The following is a 24,191-nucleotide window of genomic DNA, read 5'->3' as shown; positions in this document are numbered from 1 at the left end:
GCACCTCACATTTATCTAAATTAAACTCCAGCTGCTACTTCTCAACCCATTGGCTCATCTGATTAAGATCCCATTGTAATCTGAGGTAACCTTCTTCGCTGTCCACTACACCTCCAATTTTGGTGTCATCTGCAAACTTACTAACTATACCTCTTATGCTCCCATCCAAATCATTTATATAAATGACAAAGAGTAGAGGACCCAACACCGATCCTTGTGGCACTCCACTGGTCACAGGCCTCCAGTCTGAAAAACAACCCTCCACCACCACACTATGTCTTCCACCTTTAAGCCAGTTCTGTATCCAAATTGCTAATTTTCCTTGCTCCATGAGATCTAACCTTGCTAATCAGTCTCCCATGGGGAATCTTGTCAAACGCCTTACTGAAGACCATATAGATCACCTCTACTGCTGTGCCCTCATCTTGCTTCTTCAAAAAACTCAATGAGGTTTGTGAAACATGATTTCCCACACGCAAAGCTATCCCTAGTCAGTCCTTGCCTTTCCAAATATATGTGCATCCTGCCCGTCAGTATTCCCTCCAACAACTTGCCCACCACTGACGTCAGGCTCACTGGTCTATAGTTCCTTGCCTTGTTCTTACCTTCTTAAACTGTGGCACCACATTAGCCAACCTCCAGTCTCACGGCCCCTCCCTGTGACTATCGATGATACAAATATCTCAGCACAGGGCCCAGTCATCACTTCCTTAGCTTCCCACAGAGTTCTCAGGTACACCTGATCAGGTCCTAGGGATTTATCCACTTTTATGTGTTTCAAGTCATCCAACACTTCTTCATCTGTAAAATGGACATTTTCCTTGAAAACATTATCACATTCCTTCATGGACTAATGTGCAATAGCAATAGTCTGTGCCATCTGCAAAGAACACTGCAGCAACTAAACAAGTCTCCTTCGATGGTACCTTCCAAATCTGTGAGCTCTACCACCTGCACAGATAAGGGTAGCAGACGCGTGAGAACACAACTTCCTGAAAAGCCTCTGTCAAGTCACAAACTAGCCTAACGTGCAAGTACAGCGCCATTTCAAATTGTTGCTGGGTCAAAATCCTTAAATTTGTTTTCCCAACACCATTGTGGGTGTATCTTCCCAAGATGGACTGCTGAGATTCAAGAAGATGGCTCACCATTACATTGTCCAGGCCATGTAGGGAAGGGCCTTGTCTGTAACATTCATATCCCATGGTTAGATAAAGAAAATGTAAGTTTGTAGTAATAGCAAATCAATGGCCTGCCAACATATAACTGTTGCTTGTCACAATAAATGTTCCCAATATAAAGTTACACAATATCTTCACAAACATATTCCCAGAAAACTCCACAATTAACCTCCATTGATATAAATATTTATCCTTTAATCTGTATTGGAGGACTGTTCAATTATTATTTTATTAATAGATTGTCACCTACTCTTGTAACCAAGTTAAAAACAGCAGTTCCATAACAATGCATCTTAAGATTCTGTTTGGAAGTAAATTGAAGGGACTATCCAATTAAGAAGTGATGTTATTTTTAAAATGATGAAATGCAGATAACATGGATATTTGTGACATAGGATACAATACATCAATTCCAAGAGTAGCTTTTGTCCTCCTTTGAATGACTGTTTGCTCACACGCTAATGTACTGCCATATTCTTGGAAAGTTCGGTCTAACCTACAGTCTCTGTGTATTGCTGCCAGTGGATCTTTCTCACCTGACATACTTGCCACTGAACCCACTCACTTAGTGCACTCTGGTGGAAAAAAGACATAACAGCAGGTTTACTCACTCATCAGCCATGTACAATTTTATCTGTAATTACTAACATGTTTTTCCTGGTGATACATTAGGTGTTGAAAGCCAATTCACATTAAAAGACTATAACAGTGTGGTTGGAGTCATGTGCTCAATGCAGAATCAGGAACCCTGTACACAATATACATCACCACACAAGAACAAGGATTATACCAGGCTCACGACAAGACATTTGATTGCTCAATTTTTCAGATATGTGTGAGAGTTAACAACATTTCAAAAATTCTCGAAGAAGTGGGTGTTTCAGATGATTGCAGCCTCTTGTAATCACATCAGTTACTTTCAATCACCTTACAATATAAATAGGAGGAAAACCATACTGCACTGTAATTCTTTGATGTTAATATTAATGATGCATTCTAGTTTTGTTCAATACATTCTTTAGTGTTTGTAGTGAAGCAGGACTCATTAAATTGGAATCTTCACTGTTGCAGTCGCTGTGTGGACTGAGCTTTTAATTAGAACAGTCTAGCGATTATTTAACAACAATGAATATCATCATGAATAGTTTTTAATATCAGTTAATCCACATTTTAGCTGAATATTTAACTAATTATTTCATTCAATTTGTTCAGCTTTTCTCTTAATGGAAAAGAATATCAGACAAGGTTAAAATGGGCGTCTGATCACTATTGCCCGTTTTATGGCACCCCACTGGCAAATTCTTTTCCTTAATGCAGCTAACAATTGGCAGGTAATGACAATCAGAATAACTCTGATGCTTATGTCTAAAATGAGCACAAAATAATCTTTTATGGCACAATGTCATTTTGTCTCAGATGTATTCTGGTAGTATTGCTAGCCTGCTTCAACAGGCATGAAGCCCATTGCAAAGGAAGAGGGTTAAGCCTTTTTAAAAGTCCACACTTGGCAATTTGTCAGAGCTGCGTACAGCAATATTATCATGGCATTCTTCATAGCTAAGAAATATTTCTAAGAATTGGACTTGCTGACGGGCTATATGGACACAGCAAGATATAAGAAACAGCAAAGTGAATAACAAGGCCATCCATTTTGATCATATTGGTTGAAAAAAAATCACATTTTGGTCAGGTGATGAAGAAGACTTTGCCATTTCTTTTCAAGTAATGGTATGGGATATTTTTCAACCAGGCAGTGCCAAAGGCAGCACCTCCCACAGAACAGCACTTCCATCATACAACACTGAAGTGTCATTTTAATTAAAGATATTTTTTAAACAAGCTGTGCAGACGTGTTATGACACATCTCTGTAGCAAATAGGACATGAAGCTGGACCTCCTAGCTCAGAGGTAGGAACACTACCAATACATAAAAGAGTGTAAAGCTCCCTCTGCTCTGCAAGGCTGCTGTATATTTCTATGCAGTGATCAGTGAGTCGACGTCAGTCGCAGGATTGACTTCAGTTTCCTGAAATCACGTCCATGCATGGACCTCACAGGACAGCACAGAAGAATTAAAAAGTCAGAGGGAACACTGAACAAGAGCCTGTCAAGATTTAATTACATGGGTGATCTGACAGCTGCTTCTACTTGCTGAGCTGATTGCCAGATAATGTTGTCCAAACTCTCATACAGAATAGCCTCATGGGGGCAGTTGGCATATGTAGAACCACTAAATTAGGTGATACATTTTTCCGTTTGAGTTGATGTCAGGACAGCATAGCTCACTGAGGTTCAATCACTTCCGGTGAAAAAGTACAAACTACAGATGCCCTTGTGAAATAGATTTCGTTGGAGAGGAGGAATTGCCCTTAAGCTAGAAGCATATATATGTGCCTTGTGCTCTTAAGAGTATGCAACTGACTTTTCTAACATTGGGTCCAAACTGCTCATATAAATGTCAGGAAGTGAAATGGGCTCTTTTAGTATCTCTCTTCATTCAGGTAGATTGAGGGAGTCTGTTTAAGCTGTAGGCTCAGTAAGGTTCAGGAACAGGCTATAAATGTACAAACTATTTGTACAGTTCGACCCACTTCCAGCCTCACTACCTCGTTCATAAATTAGTGCTGTGAACCATCATTGATGCATAACAAACCCTCATCTTTCAATACACACTCCATTAAACAGTGTACACTTTATAAAGTTAATTTCAATAGTGGCAGTTTAGAAGCAACAGAACCAAACACAAACCTTTTATTCTTTCAAATTTGTTCCTTCTGCTCTGGAATCTTACATGTAGGTTTTTTCTCAGAGCTGTCTACCATTCTGCCATTAACTGACACTGGTTGATTGCTTTGCCTCTTTACTGCAACCATTAACACTACCTTTACCATTTGTTCCATGACTTTGTTTCTAATCTCTCATGCCCTCTATCCTATTCCCTTTCAATAATATACAATCACATTTCTATTGCAGCTGCAAAGTCATGTCGACTATCTCTCAGCCTTTTCTTTTACTTTTATGGCTTCTGGGACAGAGAGGAAAGGATGAGAAAGGAAGTGCACAGAATAGATTGAATATAGTCCTGTCAGTATTTTTGATAACCTCAGTCCATTGGGAGGGTGAGAAATCCTTATAGGAAGTGGAATGTGAGGAAACAAATCAAAAGTAGAAATGCAGTCAGGTCCATGGTCACTGTGAAGATAAGTTATCAACTAATATCCAGAAATGGAGACAGAAGAAAGTTCAGGAAGGATAGAATTAGGAAAATCAGTAAAATTGCTCAGCTCATCACAAGAACAGGAGGCAAAATAAATTCTGTCACAAATCTACTGGAGAAAGAAGTGAGGGAGGAAGCTTGAATAGGACTTATGGAATATCCCACACATTCTGTAAAAAGGCAGACAAACCAAGAGGCACGCGGGTTCCCACAGTAATGCCTTATTTGGAGGAAGTGCATGGAGTTGATGGAGAAATTGTTCACCATGATAGATTCAGCCATGAAGATGGTGTTGAAGGACAGGGACTGGCTTGGCCTCTGACTCTTCCAGAATTTCATCCTGAAATTCCCTTGCTATAAACTTGGCTAATGAATGGTCATGCCAAGCCAAAACCTTGACTCTATCTTGCTCCTCAGATGGTACCTGTCCTGCTGAGTACTTCCAGGCTTCCAACATCTGCAGTACTTTATTTTTGTGTCAGATTTACACTATCTGGTACTCATCTTTAGGCTGGACATCAGCTGAAACTCCATTGCATGCCCTTTGAGAGGGCCATTTCCCAGCTAAATCTAATAGCTTCAATTGCAGTCAAAAATATTTAAATTGTTTTAATTTTTCCATCATTACATCTGTATAAAAGCAAATATTTTCCATTTACTGTGGTGTATTACATGTCTTGCATTTAAACATGAACTTATTGCCATGATTTATAAATTGGAAACTGCTTTCCTCTGTCTGTTTTATGTATGTATAAAGGATATTCTTTATTTAAGTATATACATTCTCCCTAAAGAGCTCAAATGCTCACAGATCTCTTTAGACTGACATGTTATTAGAAAGCACATTTTCTAAACAAAATTTCCTTCATGAAAATATCATTGTGATGCTTATTATAAAAGTTTAAAACTTAAGCTAGTTTTCCCCCACCCCAAGGAACATTAAGATGTCACCTCCTTTCATCCAATCTTCCCCCCGGATATGCTTTATTAACCAAGAGAAACAAAATCAGAATTATTCTAAAATTAAATTTTGCTCATTTCAGACGTGAGCACAATTAAATCAGTTTGAGTTAGGACAGACAACAGTAGCTTCCGATTCATAATTAACAGAAAGGAAGAAAAGCTACAAATTGTAAGATGACTGCAGTTTTATCTGATCTTTGTATTTTCCCAAAATGAATATTAAAGAGGGAAAACATGAGAAAAGGCAAGTCTTCAAAAGGAGTTCCAAAATTCACAATACAAAAGACACATCAAGCTGGTTTTCCAAAACTCCATGTTTCTTTTAAGATTCTGGGTTTTCTTTCTTCATGGCCTATAACGACAAACAAGAAAAGAAAGTCATCAGTCAGGTTCCTCAAACAAACACTCTACTGCTGGTTGGACAAATTGTAGCAATCAGAATACAATCTCGTATTTTTAGCACCATATCAACAACTAGACAGTCACTTTCACTACCATACTGTGAAGTGATAATTAGCTCAGTAATGCTCAGGTTAGGTTCAGCCAGTGCCACTAAGTTCTGATATAGCTTTGGTCCAAACATGAACTCAAGAACTGAGATGCAAGTTACTGTGTGAAATTGAGGGAGCATTTGACAGAATGCCTTAACAAAATTGCAGTCAATGGAAATCAGAGATGAAAGCTTCCCATTTAATGTCACACTTGACACAAAGGGCGATGGTTGTTGGGGAGTTGTTAATCATCTCAGTCATTGATTATTACAAAATGTTGAGCACTATTCCTAACTCCTCAGGTACAGGTGCAAGTGCGTTTGTGTGCAGCAAGACCTAGACAATGTCCAGGCTTAGACTAAATGGCAAGTAACGTTCACAACATGCAAGTATAACGTTAAAAGATTAAATGGGAATATCTTTCTGGACATTAAAGAGTTAGACTGCAAAGCTGAACGTTCTGGAAGTGGGTGGAGGCGACATTCTGTCTCACAAAACGCACGCAGAATTCGGATGACCATCCATTGTAATTCACACTTCATTTAGACAGACAGTCATTTGCTATTACACCCGCGCTATTGTCAAGTTAACTATAATTCAATCTCTTCCATCCAGAAATGCTTTCTGTCCAAAGGTATGTCACATCTGCATTGTCTTGGGAAATCAAAAGAGTCAGGAAATCGTCTGCATAACGATTCCCCAGGATTAGGGCATTAGCATCATCTCTGAGGATGCTCCTATCCTGTCATTGTACCTGGGGTAACTGTGAGAGAGTGGCTGGGGGCGGTCTTGAATGGCATGTGACTATGGGGGAGTGACAGAGTGAATAGCTGTAGCATTGCCAACTGACTTGTATAAAGGGGATATATTTTCTCTGTTCGGCATCTCTCTTCTGACTCGACTTCACGCCCACAAAGAGTTTGAGAGGAGTCACTGAGTTTGTACAAGCTTTATTAAACGTTAAAAACGTTTGCAGAAGTTGGTGTGTGCGAATTGCAGCTTGTGTGAGAAACCTCTGGAGAAGAACCTAACATAAGTTCCAGGCAATGATAATCTCCAAAAAGACAAAAGCTAACTATCTCCCTTTGAAGTTTAATGGTGTTAACCTTGCAAAGTCTTAAATACTGAGGTTACCATTGACCAGATATTGAACGAAACTGGATTATCAACATAAATTTAACAAGCGCAGGTGAGAGGCTAAGAGTCTTTCACATCCCAATTCCCCAAAACCTGTTCACTATCCTCAAGGCACAAGTCAGGAGTGTGATGGAATTCTCTCCAATCCCTGGATGGGTGCAGCTCCAACAACACAAGAAGCTCAACACCATTCACACAAGATAGCTGGCTTGACCGAACATCCCATTCATTACCATTTGCATTCACTCCTTTCACCACTGATATAGATTGCTCCAATGTGTAATGGCCAGAAGATACACTGCAGTAATTCACCAAAGCTCATTTCACAGCAGCTCCCAAACCGGTAACCTACATCACCTGGAGAGAAATGGCAGCATATGCATTGTAACATCACCCTCTAAGTTCCCCTCCAAGTCACACACCATCCTGACTTGAACTACATCGCGATTTCTTTGGTCATTGGGTAAAAAAACCTGTAGCTTTCTTATCTATAAGAGGTTCAAGGTCACAACAATCCACCTTCTCAAGGGGATTTAAGGAAAGGCAGTGATACTGACCTAGCCTGTGATGCCCATGTCCTATGAACATTTAATAAAAAGCCTTCATCCTACTTATCCAGTGGCATTGATTAGGGCAAATTTTCATGAGAATACACAAATGTTGTCCTTTATTTCATTCAAACAACAAAATCTGGCACACACTGTCTCCAGCTACTTTCTAAATAACCTATTCAGGAATTACACACTTCTGGATCAGGAGAAATTCAAACCTAGGCCTCATGGCTCAGAGGTAGGGGCACTACCACTGCACCACAAGCACCTCAACCAGACTATGTCTCCATCTATTACAGCTCTATCATCAGGTGTTGTCAGGTTCTCACTTTCAGATTTCCTCAATCAGGCAACAAGATGCAAAATAAATCAGTTCTATGAGCCATTTTATGCGAATACTGCAGATAAGTAGTGCTGACCTCCAGTAATGACCGGACCACTTATAACAGGATAAATCAATTATTGTGTCATTTTGAGAATGAGGATATCAATGCACATACTCCAGATTATTTGCATAGGACGCTGTACAGATCTTTTTGACCTGGTTAGCTCTCAAAAGTAAACTGCATATTACTCATCATGTTGCATCCAGTCAAGGTCAGTTATGCTTTGTCTATGTAGATTAAACAGACCTTGTGCCATCCCTTGGATAAGAGAATAACCATTTACTGTAACTGCTAGATTAATGGGCTGCCGTTGCTGCAATAGATCTAAATATACTCCTCATAAATTATCATTTGCAACCTTGATCTCCACATCTGTAATCATATCCCATCAATACTGAAACAGTTCTGAACGCAGTTGTAAGGCATATTTAAATTTGACCTGTTCCACTCAACATAATGTCAAGCTTATGATTCAGGAGTTGGAGAGGTGTAATTCGAAACTGTCCAACCATATTAAACCAGTTTAAAGCAGTCAGCTTGCAGTTATTAGTGAAAATGTCTTCAGCTTTAACAACTATTGCAATCCTCCTTCATTTTAAAAATCTTTTCACAGTATGTGTCTGCCTCTGCAAGGGCAGCATTTGTTTCCCATCCCTAATTACTCCAGCAATTAGAGAGGCACTCGGCCATTTCAGGTTCAAGAACCAGCCACATGCAGACCAGACCACACAACTATGGCAGATTTCTTTTCCTACAAGGCATTAGGAAACCAGAAGGATTTTTACAATGCATGATGATAGTTACCATGGGCACCATTAGTGAAATTAGCTTTCTATTCTGGACGGATTAACACCAGCTGCTATGATGTGATTTGAACCCAGGAATCCAGAGTGTCAGTCTGGGCCTTTGAATTGCTGGTCCAGTGATATTACCATCACATCACTGCCCTGCTGGAGATACTTTACCCATAATGTACAAAGTGGAATTTGGACTTCACCATATGATTCAGTCTATCAAAAGCATTGTCCACTGTGATACGCAGCCACACAGACCAGGACTCCACATGCTTGCACTGCATCGAGTTAGGACTGAACAATCCCAGCACTGGAGATGCTTGGACAAACCTCAGCAAAACTGGGTAGGCGAGAGGGGTTTTAGAAAAAGCAGGCAGTGTTTCCACTCCTGATCAAAACCTAACAGCCTTTTCAGAAAGCCTGGATATCAGGCACACCTAAATGTGATGGGTAAGAGCTATCCCAAATCCAATGGCCCATTCAACTCTCAGGAAAATTCTAAGCCAAGGTTTCTAGCAGTTACAATAGGGCCGAAGTTCCAAGAATCATCAAATTCCTGACGATGGGCTTATGTTCGAAATGCTGACTCTCTTGCTCCTCGGATGCAGCCTGACCTGCTGTGCTTTTCCAGCAACATTCTCTTCAACTCTGATTGCCAGCATCTGCAGTTGTCACTTTCTCCTAGAAGTTTCACCCATGACAGCACTAATGACTCCAATCACCAGACCATCTCACATCCTATCCGATAAATAGGATTCTTACTACATTGGACATAGGCACCTGCATCATCCATGGCATTACAATGACATCCAATCAGTATAAATGGCACACTTTCTAAAGCAACAGAACCAAACTAGTGGACAGTCAGGCCTGCAGACTCTGAAATCAAACTGTAATAAACCTCTCACTGAAGAATTGTGGTTGGAATTCCTCCTGCTGGGGGTCATTTGCAGCTCAGAAAAAAGACACCCACAAATATTTTTTTTCCAAAGTATGGCACTGAGACACTGCACGTAATCAAGCAATTGCTAATTAATGATGAAATCAAACATAATCTGTTCTAATGATTTGCATCCACATTACCAGTTTACTTTTAGCAAGCTAATTAATACCTCACAGCCGAAGTTCCATGGTTTTGCAATGTTTCTTCTTCCATAAATGAAAGACAACCATACAAGGAGGATAGCTCAATCACAGGAAGCCATTAGAATAACACAAGCTTTTTAAACCTTCGGGTAATGCTGGACAGATAACACAACCAAATTAATGCTTTGATTTGTTGGGAGCAAGTTTGATGGCACTGACCTCAAGACAAGATCTGGAAAGAAGTCTCAAAACAAACGTCATGGACCAGCTCACCTGTGATGTCTCTCACAGAGAATCAGAAACTGAAGGGAGCTCACACTAACTTCTCTAGCAAAACTAGGGATGGGCAATAAAGGCTGGCCCAGCCAATGACATCTACATCCCATGAGTGAAATAAAAAACCTAAAAGGAACACAAGAAGGGTCCACCTGTCACAGTCCAGCACATTTTGGCCTGGTGAAAAGAAGAAAGGAAAAAAATCATAATTTCAACAAAAACAAAAATTCCTTGTGCTTTCTGTTTTGTAAGCAGCTCAAATTTCCCTTTTTATACCCTGTAACTGCACTTACATAAACATTCAAAATGTGAAAACAACTAAAAGCAGTTATAACCAAAAATGTTTCAAATATCTTCTGCTGAGTCATGTTGGGGAATCTGCTACATTTTGGATAACAAATGGTCACTGTACATTTTCCACTGCACTGCAAGCTCGAGCAACATCCGAAAACAATTTACGCTGCTCCTTAAATCCATGAAGGTGGACAAACTGCACAGACCGTAAAAAAATTTGAGATATGGCAATCTTTCTTCTGATGTTTGCATCAGTGTTTTTAAAAAAATCAAATGTAACAAAATGGTTCAGTGTTATCAAACCACCAGTTTTCATGAAAACAGACAAAAATCAAGAAATTGGATTACCTTCAACATCACCTCCTTTTCTCTATTTCCATATTTTTTTTCCAGTTTCATATAACAAGATTCACCACAATCAGTCCTGTTGACAGCAGCTGATTCCAATCAGGGTGTTAAGGTGAATGATTCTGCGTCTTTTTAAAAACTGAGAAATTTGTAAAACTGGTTCTTGGGTTATGGCTGTTGCTAAAATATCTGCATTTATTTCCAAAAACTTAGGTGTCCCAGAAGTGAAGTTGAGCTACAGTCCATGTGATAGAAGTACTCGCAACAGTTTGGAAGGGATACGACTGTAGGTAGGTTTAAACAAGAGACCAGGTGGCTTCTAGGAGACAGAAAGGATTGGATTGCAGGGAGTAAATGAGACCATTTTCAAAATTAATAGAACAAGTATTTTTGGTCAATGTGAGATCTTGAATTTTTCTACTTTTGTTCAACTTTAGCATTACTGTGACTCAGTATTACCCAGATTCACAAAAGGGAATGTATCGTATGTGCAGTCTCCAATACATTTAGTGTATCAATTACAGTGCATTGCAAGGCAGCAAACATCGAAGAGGTTCTAACTTCATAATACCACCTGATGGTGGAAATTCTTATTTTGAATTTAAGTTTATCTTAATTTTGCTGAGGTGTAACTGTTGTCCTGCCAAATGAACAGGTACTAACAAAATAAAATGTTGTTACATCACCTAAGTTACAAATACTCCAGCAAACTTAGCTGCATAAAAATGTTATTAAACAAAAGTATACATTGGTGTCAAAAATGCAAAGTTTATGAGATAGCTGTACTGGACTGTCTCTTTAAATTCAAAGTAAAATGGCAAAGTGAAAACAAACATTTAACATCCTGTTAACTCTGTGCAGGATGAAGCTCACGTGGCCAGGTTACAACAAGAGCAGGGACTCAGGTTAAATGTTATTGCCATGGTTAACAACTGAAAACTAAGTACAAAACATTTAAATCTAATGTGGATAGGTTTACAAACTGAGGCAAATATTCTTGTTTTGTGCAGACTTACACAGTGAGCATGCGAGTGGGGGGGGCTGGGGAAGAAAGAGAAGCGCAGAAAACGAGCGAAAGCAGGGAAAGCGCAGAGAGCAAGCGAGAGCATGCACAGCAGGGAAAATGTTCTTCGCTGTGAGCTACCAGACAAAGGGCTCATGAAACTTTGTCCTCTGGGCGAAGAGGCATGTGCAGAGATTCATCCTGGCATGGCAGAGATAAGAAATCACCTGAATGGGCTTTTCTGCTAAAGGCTGTTTTTGAATCCTCAGTAAGCCACACAACCTTTTTCAGCCAAATAGGAAGAAATGAATCCATTGGAAGTTGGGAATGATTTTGGACATTTTTTTGTGAAAGACTTCAATCCTGTGGAACATGTATACATCATACAGGGTTATTGGACTGTCAGCATATTAACACAGATTATTTCCTTTGCGGCTTTGAGTTTAGGCCCTTAGTTCGTTAAGAGTCATAGAATCATAGCGATGTACAAAATGGAAACAGACCCTTCGGTCCAACTCGTCCAAGTTGACCAGATATCCCAAACTAATCTTGTCCCATTTCCCTCCAAACCATTGCTATTCAATACCCATCCAGATGCCTCTTAAATGTTGCAATTGTACTAGGCTCCACCACTTCCTCTGGCAGCTCATTCAATACAGGTACCAACCTCGGTGTGAAAAAGTTGTCCCTTAGGTCTCTTTTATATCTTTCCCCTCTTACCCTAAACCTATGCCCTCAAGTTCTGGACTCCCCTACCCCAGGGAAAAGACGGTCTATTTATCCTATCCATGCCCCTCATGATTTTATAAACCTCTATAAGGTCACCCCTCAGCCTTCGACACTCCAAGGAAAACAGCCCCAACCTATTCAGCCTCTCCCTATAGCTCAAATCCTCCAACCCTGGCAACATCCTTGTAAATCTTTTCTGAATTCTTTCAAGTTTCACAATATCCTTCTGGTAGGAAGGAGACCAGAATTGCACACAATATCCCAACATGGTCTAATCATTGCCTCCCACAGTGAAACATGACCTCCCAGCTCCTATAATCAATACTCTGACCAATAAAGGAAAGCATACCAAATGACTTCTTCACAATCCTATCTACCGGTGACTTCACTTTCAAGGAGCAATGAACCTGCACTCCAAGGACTCTTTGTTCAGCCACACTCTCCAGGACCTTACCATATAAGGCCTGCAAAGATTTACTTTCCCAAAATGCAGCACCTCGCATTTATCTGAATTAATGCCACTTCTCAGCCCATTGGCAGATCTGATCAAGATCCTGTTGTAATCTGAGGTAACAGTCTTCGCTGTCCACTACCTTTCCAATTTTGGTGTCATCTGCAAACTTACTAACTCTACCTCCTATGCTCCCATCCAAATCATTTATATAAATCATGAAAAGTAGTGGATCCAGCACCGATCCTGGTGGCACTCCACTGGTCACAGGCCTCCAGTCTGAAAACCAACCCTCCATCATCACCCTCTGTCTTCTATCTTCGAGCCAATTCTGTATCCAAATGGCTAGTTCTCCCTATATTCCATGAAATCTAACCTTGCTAACCAGCCTCTCATAGGGAACTTTATCAAATGCCTTATTGAATTCCACAAAGATCACATCCACTGCTCTACCCTCATCAATCCTCTTTGTTACTTTTCCTAAAAAACCCAAGTTTGTGAGATATGATTTCCCACGTACAAAGCCACGTAGACTATCCCTAATTAGTCCTTGTCTTTCTTACCTACTACGTAATGCTTAGACTATGGTAATTTTAGTTTGTTCTTACAGTAAAATTCTGCAAACTTAATAACCTTTTGTATGATTCCTTTAAGGAAGTCACCAAGAATTAAAGTACTTGCTAAAGTTCATGCTCTCCGTCAATAGTTGTACCAATAGTCATAATTAGTAGTCGAATTAAATATAATAAGTACAGTAAACTTACCAGTAATGTCATGAAGCAACAAGTGTCAGAATAAACTCACCGTCTTGAAAAACTGGCGGCCCAGATAGGAGGTAGCCATGCTAGTTAGATTTTTCCCACTTCCTATTTTACACTTTATGTAACCATAGAGATTTGATCCTTGAAGCGTAACACCCATGATAACCACAGCCTATTCCAGAAGGAAGAAAATCAGTAAGAACACTCCGTAAATATGTCATATAAAACAATTCACATCTTACACAATTTATTTCACAAAACTGCAAGCAGAATAACATCTACTCTTGCATTATTATTATTTTGTTCCTCTCTGCACAGATGCTGCCTGACCTGATAGGCATCTCCAGCAATTTCAATGTTTGTTTCAGATTTCCAGCAGCTGTAGTGTTTTGCCGTGAATCTATTATTGTCCTCACCCATCCCTACCATTCCAAATTTAGAATGGCATAAATATTTAAAGCAATACTTAGTGATATATGTAGAACAATTTGTCTCTGCATTATAAACATCCAAAAAAAAGAAAATTATCTGCAGTACTTGCATTCATGCAAATATATTAAAAATTATCAACATAAATTTTTCTGATAAAAATTAAATCATAATTGTAATAAGCAGCACTCAAAAACTTACCAACCATTTCAACTTAAAGGAAAAGAAAGTGCTGAAGACAAAAATGACCCACAGAATGGGGCAGATGATTAATCCTAACCAGAAGATTTTGGATTCAGCTTCAGAAGAAACTCTCTTCCCTTTACTTGAAGGCTATGAAAATCATAAAGAAAAATGCTAATTTAGAACAGAGTAATTAAACATTCTTGTCTTCTTTCAGAATGCAACACAACCGACTTATACTTGGAATGTACACATCATGCTTGGTTTAACATATTTCAGCTACAGTTAGATATTTCTGTAAATAGTTTAAAATTCATGCCTAAGCATTTTAGCCTTTTAATGTAGCATATTTGTTAAAAAGTACTGTGCTATGCTTATTGTTTTTCAGGTGGACAGCTGTCTTTTTAGATTGATTTATTTGAATGATTAGTATGGAAACATCTAATGAATTTTTTTTTGTCCTATACAAATTCTCCATTTTAATGAACGAAGACAAGTTTGCATCATAGCAGTGCTCACAGCCTGCTACTAAACCATATTGTACCAGAGGAATCAATAATGAAACCTAAAGTATCATCTATGTTGCCCAAGTCTCAACTTATGTGCTCACCAAAGCACTTACTCAAGATATTTTCAAATCAGCCTGCACAGAAATGTTGCTAACACACCTCTGGAGCAGATGGGGTCTGAACCCGCGCCTCCAGAATCAGAGATGAAGACACTACCATTGTGCCACAAAAGCCCTTACCCACAATTGTGTTGTACCAATTTACACTAGTTGTTCTAATTCCATGCAGGCAGTGGGCATTCAATGGTATTTCACAAGTACATATAAATGGGTGTTTATTGGTATTGTGGAGGCGGTTGAATTAATAGTTGCCTGCTTTTAATTTAACTCTAAATAAAGGCAAGGCAAGAAATTATTGATGTGCAACAAAAGCAATGGAATAATCATGCAGGACTTTATGCTTGATAGAGTCTGCACCAATCAAATTGGCAATGGTGACTTGGAAGAGCTTGCAGAATGTTTTTGTGACAGTTTTGTGGAGCAATAGATTATGGAAACAACTAGGGCTAAAGCTATTTTATGTCTCGTATTGTGTACTGAGACAGGGTTAATTAGCATTCTCAAAAGTAACACATCTGCTGGAAACTAGCAATCGTATTACATTTGAATTCCACACAGGTTTGTAAGCAATGTTTCAAGCACAAACAAGAAATTTAAACTTAAACAAAGCCAATTTCATAGGCAGGAGCGGACAACTGGCCAAATGGGTGAATGGGGAAATAGACCTAAAAAGGTCTGGCCACAAAGTGTAATCATATATAGACCACTAGGAGACAGTGAGGACTGCAGATGCTGGAGATCAGAGTTGAGAGTGCGTTGCTGGAAAAGCCCAGCAGGTCAGGCACCAACCGAGGAGCAGGAAAATCGACGTTTCGGGCCGGAGCCCTTCATCAGGAATTTCCTGCCTGATCTGCTGTGTTTTTGCAGCAACACACTCAACAATACAAAGACCTTTCTCAAGTTGACAGCTGTGACTGGTAGAGTGCTATTTGGATAAATGCTAAGGCCTCAGCTATTTACAATCTATATTAGATTTACACAAAGAGACAAAGTAATATGTCAAAGTTTGTTGACCATACAGAGTGAGGTGGAAACAAAAGTTTCCAGCATCTGCAGACCTCATTTTTTACTCGGAAACAAAAGTTGTGATAACTACACAGAAGTTGCAAAAAGATATAGACAGTGGAAGGACAAGGTGGCAGAAGGAGTTATAATATAGAGAAATTAGAAGCTATTCACTGATCATAAGAATTGAAATGCAGAATATTTTTTCCCCAAAAGGCATAAAACTTCTAAACGTTAATGTACAGAGTTAGGAAAAGAATACTTGTATTCAAATCCGGATAGCAAAGGACCATAGATGGCTGTCTGGGATGAGTGGGTCATCAAGTGTGTCGAGAATGGATAAATTGGGTCTATTTTCTCTAGTGTTTAGAAGAATAAGAGATGATCTCAATGGAACATATATTAATTGGAAGGAGCAGGATAGGCCAGGCATAGAGATTGTTTCTAATGCTTGAGGAATCTAGAACACAGTCATAGACGCAGAATAAGGGGTTGATTATTTAGGACCAAGGTACGTTTCTTTACTCAAAGGGCTGCGAATCTTCGTAATTCTCTACCCTCGGAGGTTAAGGATACTCTGTCAGTGAATACATGGAACAGGAAATTAGAAGTAAAGTCCGAGACCAGCCATGGTTGTACCGAGTGGTAGAGCAGGCTCATCAGGCCCGTTTGGTCTAACCATTCTCCTAATGATGCTTTGGGAAGATTGGATCCAGTTCTATTCTTCACCAAATAAGTTTCTCTATAAAAACAACAACTACGGTTTACAGATACACATTATACACAGACACACACACTTTTTGGTCTCCTCTAAATGAAAGAATCAACTTTTGTTCATACCTTCTTCGCCTCAAAGACCCAGTGACTCTTTCCATCATTGTCAACCTGGTTCCACCAGCGTAACCCCACTAGTAATCTACCAGTGATATTCTGGACCAGAAATACAAACAAACAATGCAGGATCATTGGAAGAGTGTGTCTGTACATTAATATATAGTGCACATGCGTAATAAATTTTTTTTATGTTTATATATATATAAAAAAAATATATATTATTTATTTATATATCACACATAAACATTGTATTTTTTAAGTTGAATGTACCTTTCAGATTTATCTCAAAGATTTAAAACAGTTCATCAATTCAAGTATGTAGTAGCAACGTTCAGTCATTTGTAAATTGGACAACGTACTTCAAATAGTAGATAACAAACAAAACAGATTAATTTAATTAAAAACTGTATGGAATTTGAATTCATGTTACTACTTAGTATAGATAAATAAAACTCAACTTAATATACTGGACAGCAACAAACTTACAGCAACATGGTTCGATCTGAACGATGTTGCTGAACACAAAATCTGGGTGGAAGTAACAACATTTCCAGATAAGCTTTAAAAATGCTCCCAGCAAACATTTAGGGAACCCCATGAAGGAAATTTAACCTGTTCATGTTAATTTCATTCTGGCACCAGGATCAACGATACCAACTAGAATAAGCAGCCAATCACACTGCAGAACTCTCAGGTTCTTTCCCTCACTTTTCACAGTTTTAAAGAATTGTAAATAAAAGATGGAGACACACAGGGATAAGGTCAAAAAATGTTCTTAAAGACCCACAAAATTTTCTGTATTCCATGGTAAATGCAATTTTTTTTAAATACAAGAAGCAGTTTTTTTTTAGGGTCAGAGAGATTGGTCAGCAGCAATTCAAACTTGTCATTCTGTTTACATTTTGTCACATCTAATGCAAGCAGTTAAGATTATTTGGGCCATTTCTACAGTGAGATTAGAGCCTACAAACTAGAAATTACATCAATTCAGTTGATTTCTAAGATTCACATCCAGAGGATAGCAGCAGTAATGTCCAGAGTTTTGCACAGTAATTGCAGCGAACAGTGTCAATTTTACTGTCATTATAACTGTGAACTCCTAGTCATTGTATCCTTATGACTGCAAAACTAAAAGTCACTGCTCACATTATAAGGCAGCATGGTGGCAGTTGTCAGTACTGCTGCTTCACAGTGCAGGGACCCAGGTTGAATCCCAGCCTCGGGTGACTGTCTATATGGAGTTTGCGTGTTCTCCCCATATCTGTATGCATTTCCTTCTACAATCCAAAGGTGTGCTGGTTAGGTGGATTGGCCATGCTAAATTGCCCTGTTGTGCCCAGGGATACGCAGGATAGGTGGATTAGTTATGGTAAATGCAGGACGTGGGGATAGGGTTGGGAGTTGGTTTGGGTGGAATGCGCTTCAGTGCAGACTCAATGGGCCAAATGACTTCTTTTGGCACTATATCACTCCTAATTAAATTAGTGAAAAAGACAAAGCTATTGGACCAAACATTCATGAGACCTCCAATGCCACTACGACCTCCAATTCAGGCCATATATTACCTATTCCATTAATTTCCAGACAAAAAAGTCACACTAGTCTGAAAGCTAGTACAAGAATGGCAAACTAAGATTTAAACACCATGAAAGATTAAAAACAAGGAAGCCCATAGGAAGAGGGGGAAAAAAATCACTTTGCCCACTCTTTTATAAAAATGCATTTGACATAAAGAATAAGTTACTCATGGAGTGAATGAAACCAATAAGTGAGTTTCAGTTGCAATTAGACATACATCTGGGTGAAAAGAAAATATTGAGGGATATGGTGAGTTTTGCAGACTTAAAACCAATGAAGAAAAGTAGCATTTTACTAAATGGCTTTTTCTAGCTCCCAAAAGAAATTGTTACTGAACAATGTTTCGAATATATTTTTCTTATAATTATCAAGTTAGGACATTGTTTTGTTGAACGCTTGCGTGTGAACACACCAGACAATTTCCTTCTGGTGAATGAAGAAATAAGATGTTCCAACAGTTACTTACTTTTACAGTCCAGAAGTCACATGATAGAAGCAATATTATTGTCACAAAGCAGGCAATGAAGCTATTGCTCAGAAATTCACACAGAAGGTAGACAACTATCGCACTAATCCGGAAAAACAGGTGGAAGAAGCAAGCCACTGGATGCCTTGAAAAAAGAATTTTTTAAATAAATCCACTGATCTCCAACAATTCATTACTGCAACATAATACTAATTCATGACATGAAAAAAACACCTTTATTCAACAACTGTTACAAATACGAAATACTATCAATTAGAAACTGATGTTACCCTGTGGAAGGGTTTGGCTGTGGGTGAGAGGATTAAAAAGGAGAAAATTTCACAACACACCTCACGTTGACTCCAAACCATTACATTCCACAAGTAGCTGCAGTGTTTTACACTGCATGTAGGAAATGTAAGAGGCGAACTGTCAATTGCAATAAGTTAACTGGCAATGGTGTTAACACGGGTTTTTGAATTCATCAACTGACGTACAGATTACCTGGAACTTCAGTGAAAATAAAGTTAAGAACACAGCAACTAATGAGAGAGATGAATCGGGGTGAAAGTAATTTTTCTTAATGCCTACCCTTTTGGTTTTCAGGAGTTCCTTTTTTCTCACAGACTCCTTTATTAGATGACACAGCTACCTCGTAACATTACCCCTATAATTGTATTAAAATCCTTTAATAGTTCCATTCTTTAGACAGGTAAGATAGCACAAATATCAAAGACAGAGTATTTGTACAACATTAAATCTTTTAACTTGGAATCCAAGTAGCAGTTTCCTGCAAACTCATTTTATAATGAAAGTATTTGGTTAATTTATCATGAATAAATCTCTCATAGTCGATGTCATCACTCTCTGGGATAGTTTTGTGGAAACTGAGCTCCACTATTCCGAGGTTTATCACAACTGTGAAGAGGCTTAAACAAACTACGCAAAGTGTCCAACTTACCTGACCGACAAACTCGTGTTCAAAAGAAAATACACACCAATTTTCTGAACTTAACAAGAAAATAGTTGTTTATTATATACAAATTGTTTTAACCGATGACAATTAGGAAATAGGAATTGCTTAGTTGTAATTCAAACTTAAACTCTGTCCCATCTTTAAAATATGCCTCACAAACAGAAGAGAACAAAAAACTAAATCAGAGAAAGATAGTTTGATAGCACCAATCTGGATCAAAGGATTCAATGAACTGCTTTCTATTCTATTTTAGTTCTTTACTGATGAGATGAGATTGAAGATGCTCTCTTTTGTTCACTGGCTGAGAATTCATCCTTTCACTGTCTTTGGAGAAGTTTTATTCCTCCTTCAGTCGAAGATGGACTGGAAGACAGCTAGCTGTTGTTAGAGACTTTCCAATATCTCCATATGAGAGCAAAACAGAGGGAGATTTTCTCGTGCTTTCTCTTTGCAGATTAGATGGCTGCACAGGCCTCAAACAAGCCATGGTCACCAGGAGTCAAATGGAACATTGTTGTCCAGTAGATTTCCTTTAGTTAAGAACCCGTTGGCTCCTTAGTATCTGCTTGTGCTTTCGCTGTTCCAGGAAAAGTGGAACATTGTATACACCCCAATGTGTCCCAGTAAACATAATGTTTAAAGTTGCAGCCATCTCTTTAGTTTGAAGTAGTATCTTCTTATTTGTGGATGGAGTCCAAAAATAGAGGAAATACTAATACATTATCTTTACACAGTTTCCTAAATGAAAAGTCTAATTATGGAACACAAAGTACCTTATTGGAAATCAGTCTCAAACCTGCAGCCCCCTCAAAAGTAATCATAAGTAATTCGCACTCTCCAACAAACATCACATTCTTCTTTTCACCAGCTTAAAGTGAATACTGAAGAACACAAGAGGATAGTGACTTCGAAAGGTCCAACTGAGGAACACGGAATGCACAGAGAGCGCGAGAGAGCAAACGCAATTATAGCACATTTGGACTTTAAACAGCAACACTTAATCTCGAGAAAACATCCATTGATCCAAGTGAAAAGGCTTCTTTCACACTTTGCTGAAGCCTTACATATTGCAACACAAACAGTTTCATTTTTTGACAGAGTAAGTTTGCACAGAAGTTTCTACTGTAAGTAATACAGGATACTTATAGTCAGGTTCAATATTAGGAAGTTCATTGCATTTAAAGTAAATATTTAAATAAAGTTCATTGCATTTTCACTACTTTGATTGTTTGAGTATAATAATAACCACTTTGTATACACTTTCACATAAAGTTCAACATGAATACAAAGGCCAAATAATTTTGTACCAAAGTTTGCAAGGTAAAAATCTTGACCCAACTCCACAGCAAAGAAAAGGAGTGACCTTCCTCCAAAGAAGGTCACTCCACTTTGTTCTGGCATCCGATTGTGTTCTCTCATGACATCTCTGCACCCTCTCCCACTCTGAAGCCAGACACTGGGGCGATTCCATAATCCAGTGCTACCAACAATAATTGAACTCATTTCATTCATAATAGATTGAGAGAAGACATCACCAGCTACAAGCTCACAGTTATCCACAACATGTGGTTTATAATAGGAAACTCCTAAGAATCCAAAAGCATGAAATGAACTTTATTTAGCAATTACATTTTGCAGCTGAGTCAAATTTTCATGACTTTGCACATGCAAATTTTAAACTAAAGGCTAGACCCAGTGAGTATGACCATGAAACTATGAATGTATGTTATTGAAACCCTTCTAGCTCACTAATGTCTATGTGAGAAGGTAATCTCTCCTTATCTGGTTTGACCTCCTTGTGACTCCATACTGCAGCCCTCTGAAATGGACACACACTTTTATCAAACCAGTACAGAAAAGAACAATTAAGAAATGGAACAGATGAAGCATCTGACATCAACACGGGCACTGGATACGACAAAGGCACACGCAGCCCTATCAACCCTGCAAAGTCCTGTTTACCAACATCTGGGGTCCAGGTCAAAATCTGAAAAGTTGCCTCACAGACTAGTCAAGGAACAGCCTGACAGCAACTTTCATGGAGTCATACCTTACGTGTGGCAGGCATAGCTGCCCCTGGATATGCCCTGTCCGAATGGCAAGAAGAATCAGCAGAGGTGGCAACATGGTGTAAAGAATCAGGATGAAAATTCCTGGGAATCCTTAACATTGACTCCAGATCCCAAGAAATCTCATAGCATCAAGTCAAACATTGGCAAGACAACCTCTTCTACTCAGTACCACTGACTGATGAATCAGTATTCTTCCACGTAGAACACCACTACGGACAAAGCCTGGTTGTGGTGTGGGGAAAATCGACCCTACCAAGAGCAAGAGATTTCAATGTTTATAACCAAGAGTTGCTCAGTAGTTCCACTACTGACCAAACTGGCTGGGTTTTAGATTAAATTCCCTACAGCATGGAAACAGGCCATTTGACCTAACAAGTCCACACCGACACTCTGAAGAGTAAACATTCCAACCCTTCATTTACCCCTGACTAATGCACTTAACACTTTGGGCAATTTAGCGTGGCCAATTCACCTGACCTGCACATTTTTGGATTCTGGGAGGAAACCGGAGCAGCCGGAGGAAACCATCGCAGACATGGGGAGAATGTGCAAACTCCACACAGACTGTCACCAGAGTCGAGAATCGAACCTGAGTCCCTGGTGCTGTGAGGCAGCAGTGCTAACCACTTAGCCACCATGCTGCGCCAAAGGACACTGTTGCTGGACTGTGGCAGGTGGTGGGGGAGCTAACAATTTGACCTTGTGCTCATTGACCTACCTGCTACCGATACATCTGTTCATGGTGGTATCTTAAGAGTGACTACCTTACTATCCTTGTGGAGACAACGTCCCATGTTAATACTGAGGTCATGTGGCACTACGACTGTGCTAAGTGGAATAAATTTCTGAACAGCTACAGCAACTCAAAACTAGGCATCCATTGGACACTAGGGGCTATTAGCAGCAGCATTTATATTTAACTACAATCCACAATGTCACGGTCCACACTCTACCATTACCATCAAGCTGGGGTAATAAACCCTTGGTTCAATGAACAGTACAGGAAGACACATCAGGAGCATAACCAAGCATACCTAAAACCCGATGAATCTACAAGACATCTCAACATACATGTCAAAAACAACATCAGTATCTAATGGACAGGGCTGAATATTGCACAATCAGCAAACACCCCCACTTGTAACCTTTGGAAAGGTACTTTTAAGAGCTTGACATTTAGAAGTTGAAACTAACGTTCTCCAATGAAGAGGCTATAACTAGTTTGATAAATTAACTGTGCACTCACAGTGCAGAACAGTGAGAAAATGTACGCAAATGTATGCAAGGCTTTTACCCTCCCCCCAGCAAAACTGTGCCCTGCGTATCAAAAAACCAGTACTGGTTTCCATTTTAAACTCTGGAAAATTGTGTTTCTAATATATCTGATGAATATAAAACATGAATTCTCTTTGAATTGACAATATCATAAAGGAGGAAATAGGTGCATTTTCTGCATTGAGCAGGGCAAATATTAAAGTTCCCTGCTAATGTATCAAACACAAAGAATCTTATATCGTGAACTTATTCACTTAACCAGTCCACTTTCAGACCAATCTTGATCAGTGGGGGAATCCGGCATGATGGGGAAAGGGCTGGAAAGCAGACAAGAAGAATATTGGATCAGCCTGAATGGTGGAACAAACTCAAGGGCTGAACAGCCACCCCTGTTCCTATCTCTCATGGTGATGACAGGTCAATGACAATGACATCCAAGAAGCAGACACTGAGGTTGATGTGAATCCACTGACCCAAATATGAACTTTAGAATCCCACCCCCTCAGTATTACCGGATCCTCTTCTTTTTGGACTTTCTCTGTCCTTCATCATCAGCATCAAAAAGCGAAACGTCCTCCGCATCATCGCTGGATTCCTGCAGTGGGGAGAGGGAGAGAGAAGTGAGTGAAGCAGGAGGGTGGGGGTTGAGTGAGGAGGGTGGGATTTGTCAGAGATCAGGGCCCCTTGGAGGCAAGAGGGGAACATGGCCCGGGGGGTGGTCTCTGTGTCTCCAGGACCTTCACCTCCCTCTGTCCTCTCCACCATCACTCTATCTTTCTCGCCATATCTCTCCCCACTCCCGCTTTCTCTCTCCCTCTATCCTTACATCCTACCCCTTCTCCCGTCTGTCTGTCTGTCTATCTATCTATCTATCGATCCATCCTTGCTTCTCTCTCTCCCTTCTTTTCCTCTTCTTCCCCTCCCCTTTTCTCTCTCTCTCCCTCACCTGCCGCATCATCCTTCCCTCCGCTCCGCCATTGACAACGACTTCCGGACCACGTGACCCTTGTTTACGCCTCAGGACCCCTCCTCCTCCCCCACAAGCCGCCTGGGATAGGTGTCCACTCAGCGCCTGAG

At 39.6% G+C, this 24,191-nt stretch overlaps 1 protein-coding gene across 1 annotated transcript; it reads right to left on the bottom strand.

Annotated features, from left to right (window-relative positions):
- Positions 1 to 1,795: 1,795 nt before the first annotated feature.
- tvp23b (trans-golgi network vesicle protein 23 homolog B (S. cerevisiae)) lies at positions 1,796 to 24,140 on the bottom strand. The gene is made up of 7 exons (XM_060844248.1): positions 24,061 to 24,140; positions 23,627 to 23,709; positions 18,792 to 18,936; positions 16,754 to 16,843; positions 14,299 to 14,430; positions 13,712 to 13,840; positions 1,796 to 5,713 (listed from the first exon to the last, which is right to left on the bottom strand). Exons 1-7 carry the CDS (start codon positions 24,070 to 24,072, stop codon positions 5,684 to 5,686), a joined length of 621 nt encoding a protein of 206 aa, XP_060700231.1. The 5' UTR covers positions 24,073 to 24,140; the 3' UTR covers positions 1,796 to 5,683.
- Positions 24,141 to 24,191: the final 51 nt, after the last annotated feature.

This window comes from Hemiscyllium ocellatum, chromosome 25 (genome assembly GCF_020745735.1).
Source record: "Hemiscyllium ocellatum isolate sHemOce1 chromosome 25, sHemOce1.pat.X.cur, whole genome shotgun sequence".
Classification (NCBI taxonomy): domain Eukaryota; kingdom Metazoa; phylum Chordata; class Chondrichthyes; order Orectolobiformes; family Hemiscylliidae; genus Hemiscyllium; species Hemiscyllium ocellatum.
This window is presented reverse-complemented; position numbering and strand designations above follow the sequence as displayed.